This window comes from Triturus cristatus, chromosome 4_2, assembly GCF_964204655.1.
Source record: "Triturus cristatus chromosome 4_2, aTriCri1.1, whole genome shotgun sequence".
NCBI lineage: Eukaryota > Metazoa > Chordata > Amphibia > Caudata > Salamandridae > Triturus > Triturus cristatus.
In genome coordinates, this window is record NC_140586.1 from 175,638,468 (window position 1) to 175,660,417 (window position 21,950).

The window sequence follows — 21,950 nt, forward strand, 5'->3', positions numbered from 1 at the left end:
TTCCGTTTGAAGTTGATAGACTTGATATCTTCCTTATTTTGGCTGCTGAGGTAGTCAAACCCAGAGACATTCTATCCTCCTCCTGACTCCGAGTAACAAATCAGTCCATCTTCCTCCCAAGACCTGTAGTGCACTTCTGTTGAAGAACAAGAAGTTAAACCGAGTTTGATTTGTGTGTGTAGATTTGTGTTTGATAACTAACATGACTGTTCTGGTCTCTCAAGAACCAGAAAAAAGGAGTGGACCGTGCAAGTAAATCTCTCCAAGTGTGAAAGGGCAAATTACCTTCAGAAAAAATTATCACCCATCAGACCCCAAACCGGACAGATCCTCTAAATCAAGTTTACAAATTATTAGTTAAATACCCTCTCTCACTGTCTGCCACCACATGAATCATCACTTGCAAACACTCAGTCATATATCCATCATTGGTGCAATAGTTAGTTACCTGTTCCAATCCAAGTTCGGTAGTAGGTACACAACTGTATATCCTCTTTGATGCAAGCAAAACATTGGAAGTTGGCAGTCTTGTAAATGAAATGATCTTTATTGGGGCAGCACAATGTTCTTGAAGAAAAATGGGAAGGATTCTTTATTGCACACTGGTCCAACTCCAATCCGGCCATACATATGCCTATAAATGGTGGGGCTGCATAAGTTAGACACAATGTTCTACTCGCTGTATCTTTTTTTTGGCAGTACAGTTTGACAATAAATAATTAACAAGTTCAGTGGTAACATACTCTCAGTTATGAAGTAGAGTTCATCCTCAAACTCAGGTGGTTCCCCCAGAAGTTGGTCATCATGATCCAACACACTTGAGCCTGACCAATCACCCTCATCCTCCTCCTGTGGTATTTCAGGAAAGGTAAAGTTGTATGGTATGAAGTGTTGGTTTTATTCATGGTCAATGTTCTCCATGTTTCGAGGTGAGAGACTGGTCCTGCTCACTGTGACAACTACACCAGCTGCACTGAACACATGCTCAGCAAACACCCTGGCTACCCGACAAGTCGGATACTTTCTTGCCAGCCTCCTGAGCTCTGGCCATTGGCACATCGTCTCATACAAATATACCAGGGGGTTTTGATCCACATAGACCTGTCTTGTGTCATCCGGATAGCCCTGGAACATCCTCTGAATGGCCACTGGTGCTGCCACTTTCTCAACCTTTTTTGCCATCGCCTCTGCGCTGGACTGAAGATCTGTATACTGAAACCAACCCAATTCAGAGGTTCTGGCTGATTGTTGTATTCCTGTTCTTATTGTTATTGCCAGTAAAATTGTTGCTGGTATTGGCTGCTGTGAAACAACAGGACTGCCCTCTCTGGAAATTGCAGGTGGCACCCCAGAACTTGTGTCCCGGGATGGGACTCTAATTTCCAGCCATTCTTCTTTCATGTCTCTGGCTCGCTGAACAATCCAAGACTTGTATTCTGAAACATCCCCTCCTGAAAAAGAAATGAAAGTGGCAAGTATTTTTTAGTACCGTGTATCAAGTATTGTGGCGCAGATGTATTCTTTGGAAGACACAATGTCGCTTTGCAGCCTTATATTATCAGCCAAGCCAAGGATTAAGCTCTGATCCAAATTATGTGCATATTCATTTACACCCACAAATCTTTCCTATTGCAAATACAATAATGGGATAACTTGGCCCAACGTACTGTTCTAATTGCTGACATCCCATGTGAAAAGTTCAAAAGGAAATAGCATCTCTACATGTTACTACACCCCGCTTGCCCATCACAATGGACATCTTTTTCACAGTTGCATCCCCTCCTCTTTGAATGACATACCCATTGATCGATTTGTACTGCTCAAACAGACGTTGCAACATGTAATAGGCCAAGCACCAATGTGTTGACGCTTCCTGTATGAGGGCTTTAATTGGTACTCTATTCTTAAGCTGAATGATCCTCACCTGCTTCCTGGATTCAAAAGAAAGGCTGAAATAAGTGCAGATTCTTCTGCATGCAGTCAGTAAACTATTGACTGGGTCTTTTTATAAAAAGCCCTGCGCAATGAGGTTGATGCAATGCGCCAAACACAAGAACCTGAAATATTTACCATCTGCTGTGGCCTTAAATGCCATTGTCCGTGGTAACAAATCCAATTCTGGGACCTCTGGGTTGCAGCCATTTAAACACCTTGCTGAGACCCAGATATACTTGCTGCTTATCCCCCACAAAAGAGATCCAGTGTGCAGTGATACACACGTACTCAGTGGCTTGACAACTGGTTCAGATGTCTGCTGTCAGGTTGATAGTGTGAACAACACTCTGCTGTAAAGCTTGTCCAAACAACTGTTGCACAACGTGATGCAGCGCTGAAACAGCAAATTAGGTCCAGCTGGGTACTTTCCTTTTTGGGCAGATGGACACCTCAAACTCTAAATAAACCCACTCCTTCCACAAAAGAAAAAGGGAACAGGTCCAACGCTAACATTTTAGCAAGCTTCCCGTAGTACAAATGTGCCGTTAGGTGGTTACATTAATAGGGCCCCTCCTGCCTAAACATGCCTGTCACAGTAGCCTGGATATTTTTCTTTTCTGGTGCCACTGATGAAAGTGACTTTCAGAGAGAACCAGCAGGTGGTAGACTCAATGTGACTCTTGGGGATGTAACTGTATGCTGTTGCTGTGGTGTCTCCATCTGACTCTTGTTCCATTGTGGGTTTCTCTGGTAGGTGATACTGGTGCAGTGCTGGGAACAGGGCTTCTTTAGTTAAAGAGCATTTCATCCTCTTCTTCCTTATCGCCTTCACCTCCTAAAGTGATCAGAACTGATTCCTCATTCTCATCACCACAAGCAATTTTTTTAAGGTGTGCCTCCCCCGGATTGCGTGGTGTTTTTTATATGGGTCATTTGGCATCCACTACTATAGAGTAAACCAGACTTCCCTTGACAAACACTTGCCTGGCAAATGGAGCATATTGCAAATGTATCTTCCTGCTTGCCCCATCGTAAAAAAGTCCCAAACAGGAAAGGTGAACTTTTCAGTGGGCTACTGGTGCCACTGCCAATGCCCAAAGTTGAGGTAGGTGGGTGTATCGACAATTGGCTCTCTGCAGTGTGTACTTCTAATGAGCTAGTGGTGGATGCAGGTCTCAGTACAGGCATTACAAATATGGCAGCTGTCGGTGGTGCCACATCCCTCCGAGTAGGGTGAATAGGAGGGGTAATGTCTGTCTCACCTGGGCCAGCTTCCATGAGGATGACTGGATCGTCACCCTCACCATTTCCAACAATTGTAAGGCTTTCAGGAACTTTACTTTTCTTGAGCTTCTACAAGCTTATCTCAGACTCAGGTGGGTCCAGTCCATGTCCAAATCATCAGAAGGGGGGCTTGAAGAAGATGGGTGAGTGCCATTTATTTTTCTTGTTGGGTATCTAGAAGCCAATGGTTCATCTGAGGAGCTTATTGCTCAGCAGGAACCTCATCATCCTGTCCTACTCTCACTTCAGGAAGATCTACTGTTACTAGCTGCGGTAGTTATCCACTGTGCTCAGTTTCCTGCAACGATTGTGGTGAAAAGCTGCTTCTTCTCACTGGCCACTTTCTTGGCAGCATCTTTCTTTGGGGCCATCTTGAAGCTGTTCATTGGCAGTCGCACTTATCTGCACAAGCAGAAGAGTTTGGAGGACTCCCTTCACGTGTTGTGTGGTCACATCGCTTTGTACAGGCCTTTTGTCTAGCTGTACTCTGGGTGTTGTCTAATGTGCACTTAAAAGCAAACGAGCAAAAAAACATTTAGTGAAATGTGGCATTGTTGCAGTTTGGATTTAGTACAGACAACAAAAACATAATGCAGTGTGGTTACTTAAGATATTACCCTAAATAATTAACAACAAGTGTATACATTCCAAAGTCAAACCTCACAACCATAAAAAATATTTCACTTCAAATCATCATATAAATCTTTGCTTTATGGGCATTTAAGCCAGGGAGACACCTGTGGCAGCCGGGATGGTACAGGTGAAAATAGAATAATGCTTAAAAAATTAATACTGTTGTGTGATTGATGTGCACCTATGGCAGGCAGGGGGTGGATGGATGATTGGAAAATATACTTAAAAAAATAATTATATAAAAAAATTAACAGTAAAATAAAAAAATTAAAAAGTGAATTGCTGGTGTACTAAGGGACTATGAGAAGTCCATTGGGAGGCATTACAGTGCAAGTAAAAAAATACAAATACCATTAAGGAATGTTCATAATCATAGCATACATATAATACAATGATCATCAAACATTAATAAACTGAGAAAAGTGAAAAATTGGACAAAAACGAAGGGATATAGCCCCCTACTATCAATCTCCCTAGAAAATGACTTTGAAATGAAAGCTGATAAAAGTAAAATAATGGTGGCTGAACAAAATGGACGCTGGCCACATGGTCATAACAGCAAGCAAAGAAGCATGGCTAGTGGCCACAACATAGAACACATGCAGGTCTATGGAAAAAGCACATTGGCTGGTTACACAATATGCCCACTGGCAACATGGTCAAACACCACCAACCAAGCAGGCATAGACAACAAAGAACACATTGAGGCCTATGGAAAAAAACACACTCGCTGTATACAAAAAATGGTTGCCAGCCACTTGGTCAAACAACAACAACCAGCAAGGAGGCACGGCCACAACAAAGAACACATGCAGGCAGGCCTAAGGTAAAAGCACACTGTCTGGCTAAATAAAATGGCCACGAGCCACATGGTTAACACGTCCAGACTGGGAACCAAAACCGTCCTGGCAAACAGCTTGACTGACCTCGGGGGAGGGGGGGGCTCGAGCTGTTTGCCAGGGCCCAGTTTCAGACGCTTATGTTACAGGGGCCGATATTGCAGCTATGCTGCATAACCGGCCCCCGGTAACAAAGATGGCCACCCAGGGGTCCAAAACCGGCCCCCACCCTTGCAGCCCACCGGGGAAACATCCGGTGCCACCTATGGCCAGTCCAGCCCTGATGGTCAAACAACAACCACCAGCAAGGAGGCATGGCCAAAACAAATAACTCATGCAGGCCTACGGCAAAAGCGCAGTGGCTGGCTACACAAAGTGGTTGCAGGCCACATGGTCAAATAAGTAACATGGCTTGGAAAACAAAGACCACATGCAAGCCTATGGACACTAACTACACAAAATGAAATCTGGCCACATGGCATGCAGAACAAAGACAAATGGTGGCCTATGGCGAACACATTCACTGGCCAGACAAAGGAGGCATGGTAACATTGAAGAAAACACTACCATTAATTCAGCAATGGTAAAAACAAAATCCTACCAAGGTATCAAATATGACCGAATGTGTAGACTTTTTGCAGGCATAAACTTGGATTACCCCCACAAAACCATATTTTATATTTAATCCAATGCCATCCATGCCCTAAATGATTATGTAAAACAACATATACCACAGAAACAGTTGTTTCATGCACCCATGACTAGTATTGGGCCTAGTGTCTGGATTGCCCATTGGCGTAATAGACCACATAATAAAATAAATGAATATATTGTAAACTTAGTAAACAGGAGAAAATGTACTGAACTGTGCAAAGTTTCTCCTTTACAAAAGATTTAAAATTAAATGGAAAAAATAACTAGGACCCCACTGAAATTGTAGGCCACCTACCACGATAAATTAAAAACAATTGAAGAAAAGTACACAAAATTACTGGTGCATGCCCCCTATCAAACAAACAACACCCTTATACAACAGTTCTTTTTTTAAACTTACCTGTGATATCACAAAAACAAAGTCCTTATTTCCAATGGTATATATGTAGCAGACAAAGTGATGCTTCGAGCTCCAAATCTAAATAAGTGACCATGAGATGGACAAAGCACTCGGAGGAGTCTGCTGGACAGGAAAAAGAAGTTTGAGTCTCTGGGGCACTTCCTTCTTGTTGAAAATAATAAAGTAAAATTAAAAAGAGGCTTCTTGCACTAAACACAACTTGAACTGTCCGTTGAGGTCGAAAATTAACTTGAAAACAGCTTCACTTGAGTAGAGGATCTGCTTGAAGTGCTGTCGCTCGCCAGCATCACAAAAAAGACGCCAATGTGGCTGGAAGCCGTAATAGCAGTTGCCAAATCTCGCATGCATTCGCTAGTGACCAACAAGTCTCGTACACACCAATGGAAAAAAAATGATGCTAGGCACTTGGAAGGCGCAATGTAGCAGGAGCTTGCGTTGTACGTGGAGCATGTAGTCCCGAATTCTGTAAACTACGCAGAGTTAATTTTTCCACCCACCACTATGCAAAAGGAGAAAATCTGGGGTGTGCATGCATCCAGAGTTTTGGGTCGAGATAATGAAGGGTTTGCCCACCTGAGTGTGAAAGCCTAAACTTTCTGAATTGAGAGCAGTAACTCTAAACTAGATTAGTGGTCTGGGCGTAACCTGCTTCTATAAAAAAAATTAAAAAAAATCTTTCAGGCCGTGGTTCAAACTCTACCCTCTGCTAGATGAGAGCCAATGAGGCATTTTTCTTGTCATGTTGTACAGCTTGAGGCTGCACCCTTATCAAAAGGACTGATTTTGAATGTGCTGACACATCCTCAGTACAGTGTCCAGTCACCCAAGGTAGAGGCTGCTACAGTAGTTGAGTTGTAAAAGATCATGGATTATGATCTATGTGTAGGTTTGTGTAGAAAAGGCAAAACCGTAGCAACATTATATATATAAAAAAGTCAACCACTGCATTAATTTGATCACTGAGGTAAAGATTGTGATCAAGCCAGAGATTAGAATATTTTTACACACAGCTGTTTTGGAAGGGCTTCCAGAGAGGAGGCCAAACTGAGCTGAACCACCCATGTCTTATTTTGCTAATGAAAAACATCTTTATTTAGTCACAGGGGCGGAGCCAGACACCATGCTCTGAGGACACAGGCAAAAGAGCTCCTCTATGTCTGCACTCCCTACTCAGCCTTGACTAGCAGCTGTTGCCTCTCTTCATTGGAAGAGGCTCCCCAAAACATGAGGAACCCCAGGGGAGGGCCTGAAGTTCTTTGGCCGTGCAGGGCTGAGATGTGAGTCCGCTGTACTGTTCTGGCACCGATGCCCACCACGTGATGGTGGCCCCAATTTATGTGCGGAGGCCGCTTAAGCCATGCCTGCTGCAGTGGTGGTGAAACTTTATGGGGTGGGAGCCCACTTCTAAAATTTCTTTGCGGGGCCCGAGGAACTGAGGGACCCTCCCACCCCCACTTTGGAGCTTCCTAAAATCCGCACATGGGGGGCATCCGTGCTTGGCCCTGGGACAGAATCAAGGTTGCTGCCCTGGCTAGATCACAAAGGCCACTCTTAAGTACACCCGCGAGGGTGCACCTTGCGGGACTAGTGCCCAATAATTGTTTTTGCTGAGGGGGAGCACGCAGACTATTTGGCCCCCACTTTACTGCCTGAAGAGCCAATGGGCTCCAGTCTTTTGTTGCAGCCCCACTCCCTCTTTGGAACGTGAGTTGGATTAGGGGCATCAAGGCCCTAAGGTGCCATTTTGTGGTGCAGACAGTGCTTGTTGCAGAGACTTTTGTGGGAAACTTTTTGGGGATGAGGAGGCCTTTTCTCTGTCGTCGTTGGGACTGGCTGAACGTAGGGTAGTGGCATGTATTCTCGCAGGACACCCCCTTCACTACCTTGCTCCTGGCCCTGTATTCAGAAACTCATGGCTTAGGGTCTCCTGCACTCCATTTTGGAGCCTTGGTCTTTAGTTGATATGCCTTAGTTTGTGCCACTGTGGGAGTTGGAGGCTTTTTTTGTGGCTTTGCTTCTGGCCTTCACTGGGGACCCTTAGTCCTTTCTTGGTGTCATTATAGGGTGCACACAAAGCTTTAAGGATGACGCAGTTGTGAGGTCACCCTTGAAGGGGATTAAGCATGGCACTCGTGGCAGAGACACGGCATATATGAATGAAAAGTTTGATAAACTTCTATCTGCCATTGAGTCTTCTGGGGAATGGCTGTAGGGCAAAATTGACTCCCTTTATGTGGAGCTGGGTCTTATCAAAGTGGACTTGTGGAAGATCTCAGAATGGGTCACTGCCCTGGAGACCACGGTGCAGACACTGATGCCAGCGGATCATCGCATCCTGGCTCTTGAGGTACAGACTCTGCGCCATCCGCTCGCTTCAGTGACCAGAAAGACTGGTCAGGCGTTTTAATGTCCGCATTGTGGGGTTACCCGAGCATGATGAGGCAGAATCATTGTTGGCTTTTCTCGAGACCAGACTCCAGGTGGTTGTAGCTCCAGAGGGTGTCACCAAATTCTTTGCATTGGAGCTTGAGCACAGGGTGCCAGTACGGAACCCTCGTCCTGGGGCCCCGCTGCGTCCTGTGGTGTCTCGCCTTCTGAAACAGAGCCCTAGGTGCGACAGGCTCCAAAACCCACACTTTTTTACCTGATTGAAATTCAACCAGTTCAGCATTTGGTCAAACCATTGCTTCTGGAGCTCGTGGCATCCCTCAAGGTTGTGGGTTGCTTTCTCCATTGACACAGCCATCCTGGAACAAAGACCAATTGCATACTCAACTATGTCCTGTTTAGGCTTTTTGAGAAGCTTCTCCCAGCCTTCCGTCACTAGACTCATAGGAACAGGAACAGGATAACCTAACAGAAGAGTTAATATAGAAAATGAGGCATACATTGATGGAAAAGAAATATTGTCTGTATTGACAGATTCACCTGTTGTGAACTGTGCAAATATGCATTTAGGCAGGCCCTGAGACCTAGGCCTGGGAATTGCTGATTGATAGGTCACAGGTGGGAGGATACGTAGCACGAAGGCAAATACTCAGGCAGGAAACACTTTATCAATTCCAATGATAGGTGCAACAACATTATAATGTTCAAGAGAGATTGCCCCAATAAAGCACACGTGGCCGGAGGGGATTACGGGCTCCTGAGAAACACCATATCAGATACCACATTAGTTAGGAACACATAGCCAATCAAGTCCTAGCACACGTAGTGATCAAGCACACCCCATGCCATAAATCTGGACACCCTCACCACTGCCCACACTGTGTTCACGAAAGGTCGCGATCCACCTGTAATAACCATTGACCATTAACTTAAGATTTTAAAGGCAGCAATACACATTCCTCGTCAAATATGGTACACCAGAATCTTTTTATGGCCCATTGTATTTTATATACAACAAGGACACCAACCAAACGTAAATTGAGACAGTCCTCAGACATAGTGCCTGAAACTATTCTCCCAACCGAACTGTTTAATTAAACAAACTGTTCCCGTTTTGCCAAACCCCTCTTGTCTTCAATAATTTTTTAAGGAATTGTATTTCGTGCAACATTTTGGTGAACCAGAAAGGAGGACTGGGACCTCGTAGTCGAATGCAGCTAAAGGAAGGAGACAACACCCAGACAGATTCTCATTTGAGCAAAAAGAAAAGTGGGCAGACAGTGCATTGATTGGAAGTTCTACTGAAACCTGAGGGCAAAGGTCCATCCTGAAGAAGTCGTCACAGAAGGTAAAAGGCTACATCCAAACCTAAAACATAGCGTAAAAGCATTTGACATATGGTAAACTAGGGAGAAGCATACAAATATAACTTGAGGGCCCTGCCACTGACAGGATTTGGCATATATTACCTATTTTATATGTCCTAACTGTATCAGTCATAAGGCGGCATCGGAGGCATTCCCAGGGAATTCACCTTTGTTCGATAGCCAACTGCTAGCTACAGTGAATATAGTACATATTATGTATAGCCCTTGAAAACTACCAGGATGCTGATTTTTGTGACATACCTGTCCTGATTGGGCGGACTGACCCCTCAGTTTCAGTTTTTTAGCTCAACGGTTTCCCAGTTCTAAAGAGATTTTTCAAAACCTGTAGTATCTGGAAAGAGTGTGGGAGGTGCATCTAGCTTAACCCTGGGTGTGACAAGGCGGAATTTGGAAAGGGAAAACTTGAACCCAGGCAACTGGGAGTCACTTGTGTGGGGCCAAGAGGGGCCGATGATTCTAGAGTTATTACTAAATGATTTCTATGATTACCACCTTTGTCTAGGAGTGGGTAGTGGAAGACTGTCCAGTTCACTTAGGAATGCATTCCACGCTAGTCTTCTGTAGCTAGAGGATAATATGTGATAAACGTACTCATTTGTTTTTCAGACAACCATTATTGAAATGTATTATTGTATGTGATGATATTGCATTGTCTTTGAAAAAGGTATTGTGTGAAAGTTTGGGATCGTGCAGATGCTATTCTAACCATGTGTTACAATACTACATATGCAGTCTTATCTTGATATTTTGAAATGCTCGTTCGAACTGTTTGATGTAAAAATTATAAGCGGTAAGCTCATTGTACATAATTTGTGAGCGTGCACCACGTACGAATTACCTCGTAATTTGAATTGTGTTATCCAAATTACTAAAATTGCCATGGATTCCCCACTAAAGCACATGGAGACAAGGTTCCCCAAACAGGTAAAGACTTAAAAAGTTTTGCCAAGAGTGGCATCCACGCATCACATGGAGGCACACACATTTCCCTGGCCTAAGGAGGGTGCATTTGTCACAAACATATTTGAGCCAACTAAAACACATCAAATCAAATCAGCTTTATTCGGAAAAAAAACCAATATATCCATAAAAGCATACTACATAAAAACAATTCATCATAACGAGCAATTCATAAAATTGATTTCATCAGTAAAGTTTAAAAATAACCTATTCTGCACACAAAACATTTAAAGGGAAATTCAAACAAGACAAGATTATTGTTATAGCTTGACATCACAGAAATATCAAAAGGTAATGTTATAGGAGAATGCATTGCAATTTCATCAGGGTGAATAGCTATTCAGTTTCATAACTCAACAATTCCAAATGTGAAAGGGCCTTTCTTCTCTTTATGGCCAATTGTACAAAGAGGATAACCATGTTGCATGTTATATTTTCCAAATTACATATATGATAAAAGGCAGATTTGTACATAAGCAATCTGTTATCAATAGAGGTCGTAACATTGCATTTCTGGTGTCCCTATAAAATTTACAAAAAAGTAAAAAGTGCAATTTGGACTGGGGCGTTTCACCGTCACACAGGCATTTGGGTAGATTAGAACTCCACTTGCCCATCTTAGGGAAAGCGATCTGAAAGTGCAGATTGCTCAGTCTTATCCTAGTTAGGTAGAATCTATATTGTGGTTTTCGTAAGGCTATAAGATATGGCTGGATGCCTGCTGAAACCAGGCCTTCACAGTGAGATCTAACAAGTGATATAAAAAACATATACAGGACAGGAGAGAGACAAATTGGAGTCAGTGTTAGAATTGTGGGATATCCTTAAAAAGGTTCAATCAGATAACCTCACAATGCCGGTAGCGAGCAGGCTGTCAGCACCTCCACAACATATGTAGGGATGGATGTACTCACACCAGCTCCTCCTACAAAACTATTTTCGAACCCAATATTAGTAAAAGCCAACAAGACCCCCACTGAAGGAAGGTCAATCTGGTCTAAACCCAAGAAATCAAAAAGCAACCGAGCCCAGATGCAATTAGCGCAGCTCATGTTCCTAGGGAAGGTTGTCATAAGTGTGACTCCCCGTTCCTCACACACTGTACTTCACACCTCAAACGTGGATAAAATACACATTCCCTATGGGTCAGCCAAGCGTGAACGTGTGTCAGGGAAGTTTGTGGCAGTTCTCAATAGCGACTCAGCGAGGTGGGCAGATGAAGGAGGGAGCTCCATTCCTCCGGGAACAGATGACAATGATGGGGCTAAAGGGTCTGCCCAGTTGGTAAAGGGAGAGAACGAATTTGAGGATAAAGTCAAGCTAACTAAAGCAGAGTGTACTTTTGAGTAAAAAGGCCAGGCCACACGGAGGCTCGAGAGAGAGTGCGCGCAACGGGGAGCAAGAACGAGAGTAAAGGACAGCACACTCTCCTCATGAGAAAAGTGAAGCCAGGTACAGGGCGCTGCGCTGGGAAGAGTCAGAGGTCGATGAAAGGCTGCAAGCAGGGCACAGGACCACATTGTTCGGTTGACATAGGAGTGGGGCTGACCAAGAGATGAAGGAACAAGGCAGCCTGGCACTTACTTACCCACTACGCAGGAAAAACAAAATAGCAGCAGTGTGTGCAAAAGATGGAAGCAGCGATGAGGATACACGTTGCTCCTCATGGATGCACGACAAAGAGAGAGAAACCCAGATGGATATAATAGTGAAGGAAGTGACCCCTTTGGGGTCACCCGGGTCGCTAATGACCACCTCTCATCCTTCCGTACTAAATGTAGAGTCTGTCAGACAGTATAGAATACAAACCAAAAACTGTTTATTCATATACACTCGGAGTGGAGCCCTATCTGCCCAGTCACTAGGAGTGTTGCAGAGGGAACTGAAATCCACAAGCATAAAGATACATTATGTACGTTTCGTAGTCAAGCAGAAACACGGCCACAGTGGAATTTTCCAAGCAGGAGCAGCTAAACAGTTAAATACAAAAAAAAGGTTTCAACTTCTTGTATCTGACACAAATTAACATACTACAAGGTCGTTCCATCCTGGGCCCGCCATAAGACAAGTGGGAAAGGGCCTCTAACTTGAGGGAAAGGCATGCCCTAATATGAACAGTGCACTCATTACCGAAACAAAACCTAAGTGAAGAAACAAAACTCAGAGGGGATCATTTTTCAGAAGTGGACGAGCTCAGTTTCGAACAGCTGAAATGGCACCTAAAAAGAAAATGGCGCAGCAAATGCTAACCTACATAGAGCACTGCGTAAACACAAACAGTTTCTATTCTAACAATAGCTAAATGGCAAGGCAAGACCTTTGTGTACACATTTTGCAACCTACTAGCAGATTGGACTGAGGAGAGGGACCAATATGCAGGTCACGGCCGAGGGCAGGATCATTTGAGCCAGAGGACATGGTAGTAGCAGAGGACTTCATCAGGCATGTAAGTGGAAACCCTAAGTGATACTTCTCCTACATGCAGCAATGCCTCGTAAGATGGGGACGTTGTGTTGAGGAAAAACACGTGGAGTCACCTAGTGTGAGTGAGTGCTCATTACTACAGAAAGGTACAGCGTGGATTATATATGTGCCATGGGCACAGATGGATAAAGGACAAACTTATCGTCATTGCTGGATGGGTCAGGGAAGTGAATTACATGCTTTGAGAAAACACTGCAGGTATCACTCTAGTGATAGGAGGCATTAAAGTCTGCTAAGCAGTCTAAGTAGAGAGGAGACTAACACGGAGTTTGCCCAAGCTCGCATTCCAGCAATCTAACATTTAATATGAACGGGCACCGGATTTTGGACCGCCCTGAAAGAAAAATTCCCTGACCGCCCAGACGCAGAAGGGCTAATGGCAAAGACCACATACACGATGAGGGAAAGAAAAGAACAAGAGAAGGGACAGCCATGGACTGATGATGGCTGATATGGGCCCACAAGTCACATTTTTCTACAGTATTCTTAAGAAATTTTTACCCACAGAGATACAGACTAGTTGGTTTAGATAGTAAATCCTGGCAGGAGATACAAGCCTATATACTCCCCTACTAAAGGAAAAAGCAATAAAAAGGAAGAGAGAAGTAGGAACATGCCCAAAGTGAGACAGCAAAACTTGTCCAACATAAAATGAAAAAGACTGCTCGAGCGGGTTAATGAAATCCGCAAACATGCTGAAGGCACCTGTCACAATGGGGGCTCCACCACAAAACTTTAGAAGGTTCCGAACAGGCAGCCAAAGAGCTAAAACAGGTTATGGTAGTGGAGGCCAAGTCAGCTGTTTGCAACCAGAAACAAGAGTGCTACTATTGCCATAGGCGGGGTCACCTGGTAGAGAGGAACCGGGTAAAGGCATACAATGAGCAGCAAAAACAGCAGAGGGTAGTGAGCCAGGGCCAAACACCACAAAACCCCACAAATATCCTTCATCAGTACCAAGCAAGGGGTAATCAGAATGCACGATCCACTCAATCGCAGGGAGCCCCATCATTCACCACACAACTGCAGCAGAGACCATGCAATTGGGCGAGCATGTACCAGCAGTAGACACAGTCAGGGAACCCACCGCAACAGGTACTGGGGCCACAACCCGAGCACAGAGGGGTGACAGTGTGGGGAGATAGCGCCTTCACGCAATCACAAAGCAAGATCTACAGTAGAACAGACTACCCAGTAGATGAAGACAGTTAATATGGACCCTTGCGACTCCTCCCCAAGTAGTCCACCTCCGATGGTAAAGCCTAGTATCACCCTAACCTCTTTCCAAAAACCGCATCATAACAGAAAGGATGACTGACAGCACTGGGGGTTAAAAACTTTTTTTTACTTGCTGCCAGTTATTCAGGGCTGCTGTGAGCTATGTCATCAGTTGTCCACATTAGGTCCGGCATCAATGAGGAGTACTTGGGAGCACAAAATGATCAGGTTGCCTAAAGCACTAACAGAAACCAGATGCCACTCTGCTGCAATCCCCCAGGGAGGGATTTGCTGGCCGCGCCCCAGGTGCAGGGTAGTCTGACGAGGAGATGGAGAAAAAAATTGTATAAAGAGCAGTCAGCCACTTCCCCTAGCCAAAGTCTAAGGGGATGTACTCCAATCACCTGGCCAACGGGTACCCATTTTCTTGAACCTTGAGCAAAGCGTAAGCATGCACGGACCTCTTAATGTCAGTAGAAGTGTCTCAGTTAACCCGGAAACAGATGTTTACTTATAGAAAGAGGCATCCTTGCTTTGGGTGCATTGTGATCAGGTTGCCATTGTTTTCGTTTTGCAGATAGCTATCGGTATATGGCCTAAAATAACAAACAACTGCACAACATACATGTGGGCCTTGTACACAGGGCCAAGCCAATACAATAATGTTAATGCAAAGTTGACTCATGTAAGCAAAGTCAGTGTTTTCTAGGAAACTAACTCAGTGTCAGGAATGCAAATGTGTCAAAAGTCGATTTGAGTTGATGACTTGGCGGAGGCGATAGCTAGTCCTTGCGGCGCAGCAGTCGCTTCCAGTTACCAACTTATTCAATTTAAGTATGTGTATCGCATGTACTATACTAGTCTTCGTCTTTGGAGGATGGGTGTGGTGGCATCCCCCCAGTGCTTGCGATGTGGTAGGGAGGAGGGAACGTTCCTTCATACGGTGTGGAGCTGTGTGGCGCGACAGCCCTTCTGGCGTAGGGTATCCCCCTGCCTTAATGATGTGCTGTCCAGGGACGTCCCGCACGATCACCGTCTGTTTTTACTTCACAGCACTGAAGACATAGGTGGGAACCGATATAAGCAGCACCTTCTCTGTCTTGCCCTCACAATCGCCAAACAGGATATTGCTTAGTTATGGAAGGGTACTTCTCCACTGACAATAGGAAAGTGGTGAAGAGAACTAGACAAATGTATGGGTACAGAGATGGCTGTTTTTCAAGCAAGGGGTTGCCCCCAAAAACATAGAAAAATATGGTCTCGATGGGCCGCATACTGGGGCATTTATCTTCCTCCTCTCCCATCACAATCCCCACCACTGTAGCCCTACGGGAGGTTTGCTGTCCATAATGTACAATGTATTGTTTTATCTCTTTGGGTATACAAGGGTATTGAAATTGGCATGTGAATGTGGGTGGGGTGGGAAAGTCAAAGCGTCGTTTTCAGTGTTTGTTTGTTTGTTATGTGTACAAAAAAGTACCCATTGATATTTCCACATCAGATAACCCCATTTATATTCTGTCTTTGTGTGGATTGTGTCAGGCATTTGGCCATGCGGTACATCCAAAACCTAATAAAAATATGTTTCAAAAAAAGAAAGTCTATTTGAAAAGTGACGCTAACTTTAGGAAAGACTCAGACTCATGAAAAATGGCAACATTTCCTTCTAGGCCTAACTGGGACACAATACCCACTCTTAGGCCATAAGTCAACTAAGAAGCTATTTAATGCAAAAATCCCATTTACTAAAAATGCAACTACATAAGTAAAGAAAATTCGCTAAAACATCATACTCTAAAATCATGATAAAAAGGCATTTACAAATGTAAAGACACAAAGCATAAAAAATGTCAAATTTAAAAACATAAAAGTTTAAAAAATAGGTCAATTTAAAATGTATATGGTATGTAAAAACAGGCCAAATAAAAAGTTCCCATTAAACGGAATATCCAGATGTTTATGTTTTCCAAGTGGTAGATGAAACATTGCTGTTCCCAGCGTCTGCAGATGATAATCCCAGAGGCACATCTTCGAGCAAGTTGATAGAGCAAGTATGTTCCCATAAAGCCCCCTCAAGCAGACGCTCCTGGAGCAAAAACAGCGGGTCGGTGTTCTGTCGAGCCAGAGTTAAGATCTAATACACCAAGCGCAGAAGCAACCCAGGGAGGCTTGTAGAATGCGGACAGGAACAATGGAATCTGCAAGGGACAGCTATACAAAGCGGCCTTTAGTGGGTCCATCTGTACACTTATGTCTGAAGGTTCAACCAATTGCGACCACAAGCACAAATCAAGCATACACTCGTAAGTGCATACGAGACAGTCAAACACGGGATGTATGCAGTGAAGCCTTACAGGCCGAAATGACAGGAACCAATGCTCATCCAGTTCTTGAAGCAAAACACTGCACCATGTGTTCACGGCACAACATGATGTAAGGCAGCGCCAGCTCCATTCGTTCTCAATATGGGACATCCATTGCGGAACAAAAATATTAAAAGCAATAGCCCTCTAATTAGGAGCAGGACCAGCATAAGGCCTCCTAAGATGCTTCAAAACCGGAGTAGATAAAAGATGGAATGACTCCAAATACCGTACGGAAGGTGCTGATCAACCCGGAGCCTATAAAAAAAACCTTGCTATCCCAGTCATTCCATACATGTTAAAAATACAATGTACCAACTCTACAAAATGGTGTGGGAAGTAAGTACGTACGGAATAGCACCTGTATTTCAGATGCTGACCTCGCCACATGAAGGTCAAACGTCTCATTGGCAGAAGTTAAGGCCATATCCTTTGGAAATAATAAAGCTTTCAGTTTACTCAGGGCATCAAAATGCACTTTGGTATGATTGATTGAAGACCACAGCGTATATTCCCAACTGTATGGGCAGGTGGAAATGGGACTTGTGTGCAACAAGTAACAATGGAAGACAACCATGTAGGCAATCCCTGGTTTCATCCCACAGCAACCTTAACTGTTCAACATCGGATAACTCCAATTCGAGAGTAATCTGAAATACAAACGAATCATGGCTGCTGGGGAGTCTTTCAAGTATCAAGACAATTTCGCCATAGAGGCTTTACATGCTCCATGCAACAAAACATCTTTGCATACTAAGGGCCCACTCAAATTGTTCTCGCATTCAGAAAGTCGCTGAGAAAAACGTCAGTATCCTTATTCCGACACTGCAATTTCAAAGTAAGCTCCCAATATTCATGTATAAACCCTTCTTCTAACACCTCATGTCTGCCCACTTGGTGGTGTTGTCAGGCCTGTTCACCTCCCAGACGATTCTGTCACAAAAGGGAGACCAGTGCATGCATAAAGCCACTTTGCATGAGTGCAAGAATGCTTTGTGTACTAGTTGACGCTTGTGTCTCTTCCGCCCTACTTTCACTTACTTTCCTCTTCCAGGTCATGACGCATCACGGTCCATGTTCTCGCCGGGCTGCATTGCGGAGGCTATTCTTGCTCCCGATTTCCGGTCTCGGTTACTTCTGTGAATTTACTCAAAACTCCGATTCCTTGAAAATCTGCAAATCAGCCAAAAAAGATTCAAAGACCCATTAAAGCATCAACGTCTGCTTCTTGGGTGGTAACGCACTTTGCACTGGCTTAGTTATTTGTGCGAAACTTATCTGATAATTGTTCCCCCAGTGTTTAGCGATTCCATTCACATTTGAGCATTCCTGTTGAAGCTGTAATGATACAACATACTATTAGTTTTTCACCTGAGACTTAAGGAGATATTTAGAATTTAGCCCTGAACATGTTTGTGTCTGTTCTTTTTTGTGTTTGCTATAGAGAAACAGTTCATGTTGTGATTGCCTCCTCTTTTCCTCCCATGGATATATGGTTTTTGGGCTTTCCTTGACTCTCTGCCATACAATGCTTTAAGGTGTGTTTTAACGCTGCTCCTTTATTACTTAGATTTCTTTCCTCATTGTTGTGCCATATATAGCAATGTCTATCTGTAACAGAGTGCACAACCCCTTACTAGTATTTCTTTTCTCACTGTTGTGCCATAGATACACAATTTGTCTCCTTTCGATGTATTTAGATTGTACACTGCTCCTCTAATTACAGTTACTTACTTATATGAGGAAGATGCAAATTAATCAGGTAGCTACCACAAAAAGACAGATACATTTAGAAAGAATTGTATGTTCTCCGATTAGAATCCTGGCTCAAACCCAACAGTCATATTCTTTTCTTTTGATGCAGAGAACACCTAAGAATACCTTGAACCTTAACTTTTTTTACTAAGTACACCATGGGACGTGTCTCTTTTTACTTTCCCTGTTCTCCTCTTCCCCCATTTCAACATTTCTTGCTTTAGTATTGTTGGGCATTCTTAGTGGGTGAAGGAAGTTGAGACCCTGCTTCATACCTTGCGTATCGCTTCTGCGGAAACATCAGGTGAGATCTCGGAGAACGCAAAGCCCACGATTACTTTCTGCCCTTGGGATATGGAAGAACAACAGATAACCCTTGCAGATTTAGCCCACATGATAGGGAATCTGCAAGAGGAAACCCAAGCCATTACACTTAGGGTAGACTCTATACAGCATGACACTATACAGGATAGAGCAGCTGGGACAAATACAGGGGCTACTAGTAATTTGTTTCCTCCAGCCTCCTCCTCTGCTAATTCAAGTAGTCCTGTTTTTCATGTTACCACTCCTGCTATACAACTAGCCCTTCCTGAAAAGTTTATGGGAGGTTCCACAACATTTGCAACATTTATTAATTAATGCCAGTTGCACTTCATGTACAAAGCCTCATGTTTTCCTACTGAACAGGGTAAAGTAGCATTCGTTTTACCCTACTTTGGTGGAATTGCCACAACTTGGTCAATTCTTTTAGAAGGGCGTAACAACCTTCTGTTTTACAATGACACTGCTTTTAAAGATTAGCTAAGAAGATTATTTGATAGGGATTCCTTTATGCAATCTGCAGATACAGAGTTACTGACTCCACAAGCCATTAAGGATCTAATGAACTATATATCTAGCTTTAATAGACTAGTGGCTGAAGCACTCTGGCTTAAGGCAAAGTGCAGTGCTCTCTTTTACAAAGGACTTCGTGATCAATTTAGAGACTAGAAGGAGAAATAAGGATGAACACACACACCGAAAGATGAGCAGCTAGAAGGTTGTTGCGTACTCCTGGGGTATCACCCCCTGACTCGGGTGTGAACGAAAGTCCATGAAGTTGCCGCGCTTAAATTAAGCGACGGCCCCCTTTGCACAACGTTAAAGTCTCACAAAGGTGAGATGTTTTTCAATGAAACGAAGGTACATCCAACGTGGTTAGTTGTAAATCAATGGAATTTTAATTCATTTCTTTGTGTTGTAATCAAAATTATTCTTTCATCCAAGAAAATGCACTTAATTAAAATCTTCGAATGTACAACATTCCCTATGCATTTCGGGCCGAGAGCCCTTCATCAGGGGATTTTCTGAAAAATAAACGTATGATACCTTACTAATACCGAAAGCAAAACTCATGGCTAAGATATAGAGTGTAATATGTGGCAAGCAACACAAAACCATGTGATTGGTGATTTGCCAAGAGATCCCTAAAATACAATACGCAAAAAGTGAATGATAAGGCGGTGACGGTTAAGTAACTTGTGACCAACCAAGAAAAAATGTGTAGTGCGAATGTTAGGGGTACAAAGTAGGGGTGGGCGGAATTTACGAAATCCACTTTCGCAAATTATCGCGAAAATGTTAAAAATTATCGCAAACACGCAGAAATATCGCGAAGATGCAGAAGTTTTTTTCCCGCATGTTCGCGAGATTTTCTGCATGGTTGCGGCTCGCCAACTTACCCATGTGGTTGCTCGCGGGCGCGGCCATCTTGTTTTCAGTTGTCTTGCGGTGCATGATCGCGAGAAGAAAGACTTGATCGCACGACGCATGACGTCACTGCGGGCGCGAACTGTCGCGAGACAGCGCAAATGGCTAAAAACAATACAACATCTCATGGAGAACATGACCGGATCAAGAAAACTTATCGGTGAACGCAGGGATTCAGGTAAGGCGATCGCGCGCGAGAATGTATTATTTTACAGCGCGAGCAAGAACCAAATTATCGCTAAGCTGCGGAATGCGGAAATTGACATTTTTGCGCTTTCCGCGGAAGGCGAAAATGTCAAATTATCGCAATTTCCGCGAACGGAACGAAGTTTTCGCCCAGGCCTAGTAAAAAGCCTTGCATTGAGGCGTTTAAAAATTACATGCTGTCAGAAGCGAACAAAACACACACAAGATTAAATGTGAAAACCTAAAAGGACATGCGAGTGATGTACATGAGGGTGAATCACCAATGTGACGGAAAACACAGTTAACAAAAAAACAGTATTCAAGTGTGTTGTAAATCGCCGAAACAAGTGCCGGTACGAAAAAGTGACAAAATACGCTGTTAGCGTGAACACAGAGTCCGGAACATATAAACAAAAAATGAACAAACTAAGACCAAGTGTCCAAAATAAACTTACATATGCAGTGCAATTCAGCAGATTAACGAGGAACTCTGCATGGTCGACTGAGAACGCCAAATGTTGGGGTAATGCCCAATTAAATCATGGTGGGGCAAGTGACAAAGAAAGTATTGAGTATGTGAGAAAGAAAACCATGGGCGCCATCTTCTAATGTGGCAAAGTTATTAAGGAAAGTAAAACAGTTTGCATGGAGAAGTTAAAATACAACTGTTCCGAATAAATGAGTGATAGTAAGGATGAGTATGAACGTGTGCAGGAATAACTTTCAAAATTAAAAAAGTGAAGATGAAAATAAAAATGAAAACGAGTGAGGAAAAGAGGTGAAGTAAAAGGAAAATATAAGAATGTAAAGATGATACATAGGATATCGTTGGGTTAGATAGGTCAAATGTTGTAAAATGAAAATGAAAAAAATAAGAAAAAAATTCAAAGATATTTTGAAATGTAGCTAGATATTCAGAGATAGCAACAGACAAAAATAGAAGCACACTGTTTAAAGGTAACTAGAACATTTTGAAGAGAATAACATTTTGAACAACATCCAATGGATGAGACATGAAACCACCTTACTCAGATATATCGAGGATATATTTGTCTTATGAAATGGACCCCTTCAGGATCTTGAAGCATTGAATTCCCTCAACAACATTAATGAAAGGATTCAATTTACTCATGAAATTAACGCAAATTCCATTACGTTTTTGGATGTACATATCACCAGATCATACAATTGCTTAGAAACCAACTTCTCCGAAAACCTACTGATCGAAATAACCTGTTGCATTATCAAAGCTACCATCAGACTTCTCTGAAATATTATTTGCCATATTATCAACTATTGAGGGTCAAAAGAATTGTTTCCAATTCTATCAAATTTGATCAACAGGAGTCTGACATGCTACATAGATTTCAACAAAGAGGCTATCCTCTTAACATCTTGAACTCCGCCTTGGAACGTTGCAACAAAATGAATAGGTTGGATTTATTGGCTTCCAAACCGAAACACAATTCTGAGAGGGCTGTAGTTTCCAAATTTTCAACAGTGAGTGGTCTTTACAAAAAATCCATCAGAAAACATTGGCCGATCATAGCATCTGAACCTGATTTTAAAAAAAAGTTTCAGTGATTTCCAATTTTAGCCTACAACCATGGGAGGAACATCAAAGAAACAATAATCAATGGTACCCCATCCAGTGAAAGACCCATTTTCAAAGGCAACACACCCTGTTACAACT

At 43.2% G+C, this 21,950-nt stretch overlaps 1 protein-coding gene across 2 annotated transcripts in view; it reads right to left on the reverse strand.

The window, feature by feature from the left end:
* Positions 1–692: 692 nt before the first annotated feature.
* The window catches only part of LOC146833292 (uncharacterized), a 172,657-nt gene continuing 151,399 nt past the window's right edge, over positions 693–21,950 (reverse strand). For both annotated transcript variants that reach the window (XM_085600061.1, XM_085600060.1), the window contains exon 4: positions 693–1,451. In XM_085600061.1, the coding sequence (XP_085456187.1) occupies positions 898–1,451 (554 nt within the window). In that variant the 3' untranslated portion in view covers positions 693–897. The remainder of the gene's footprint in view (positions 1,452–21,950) is intronic.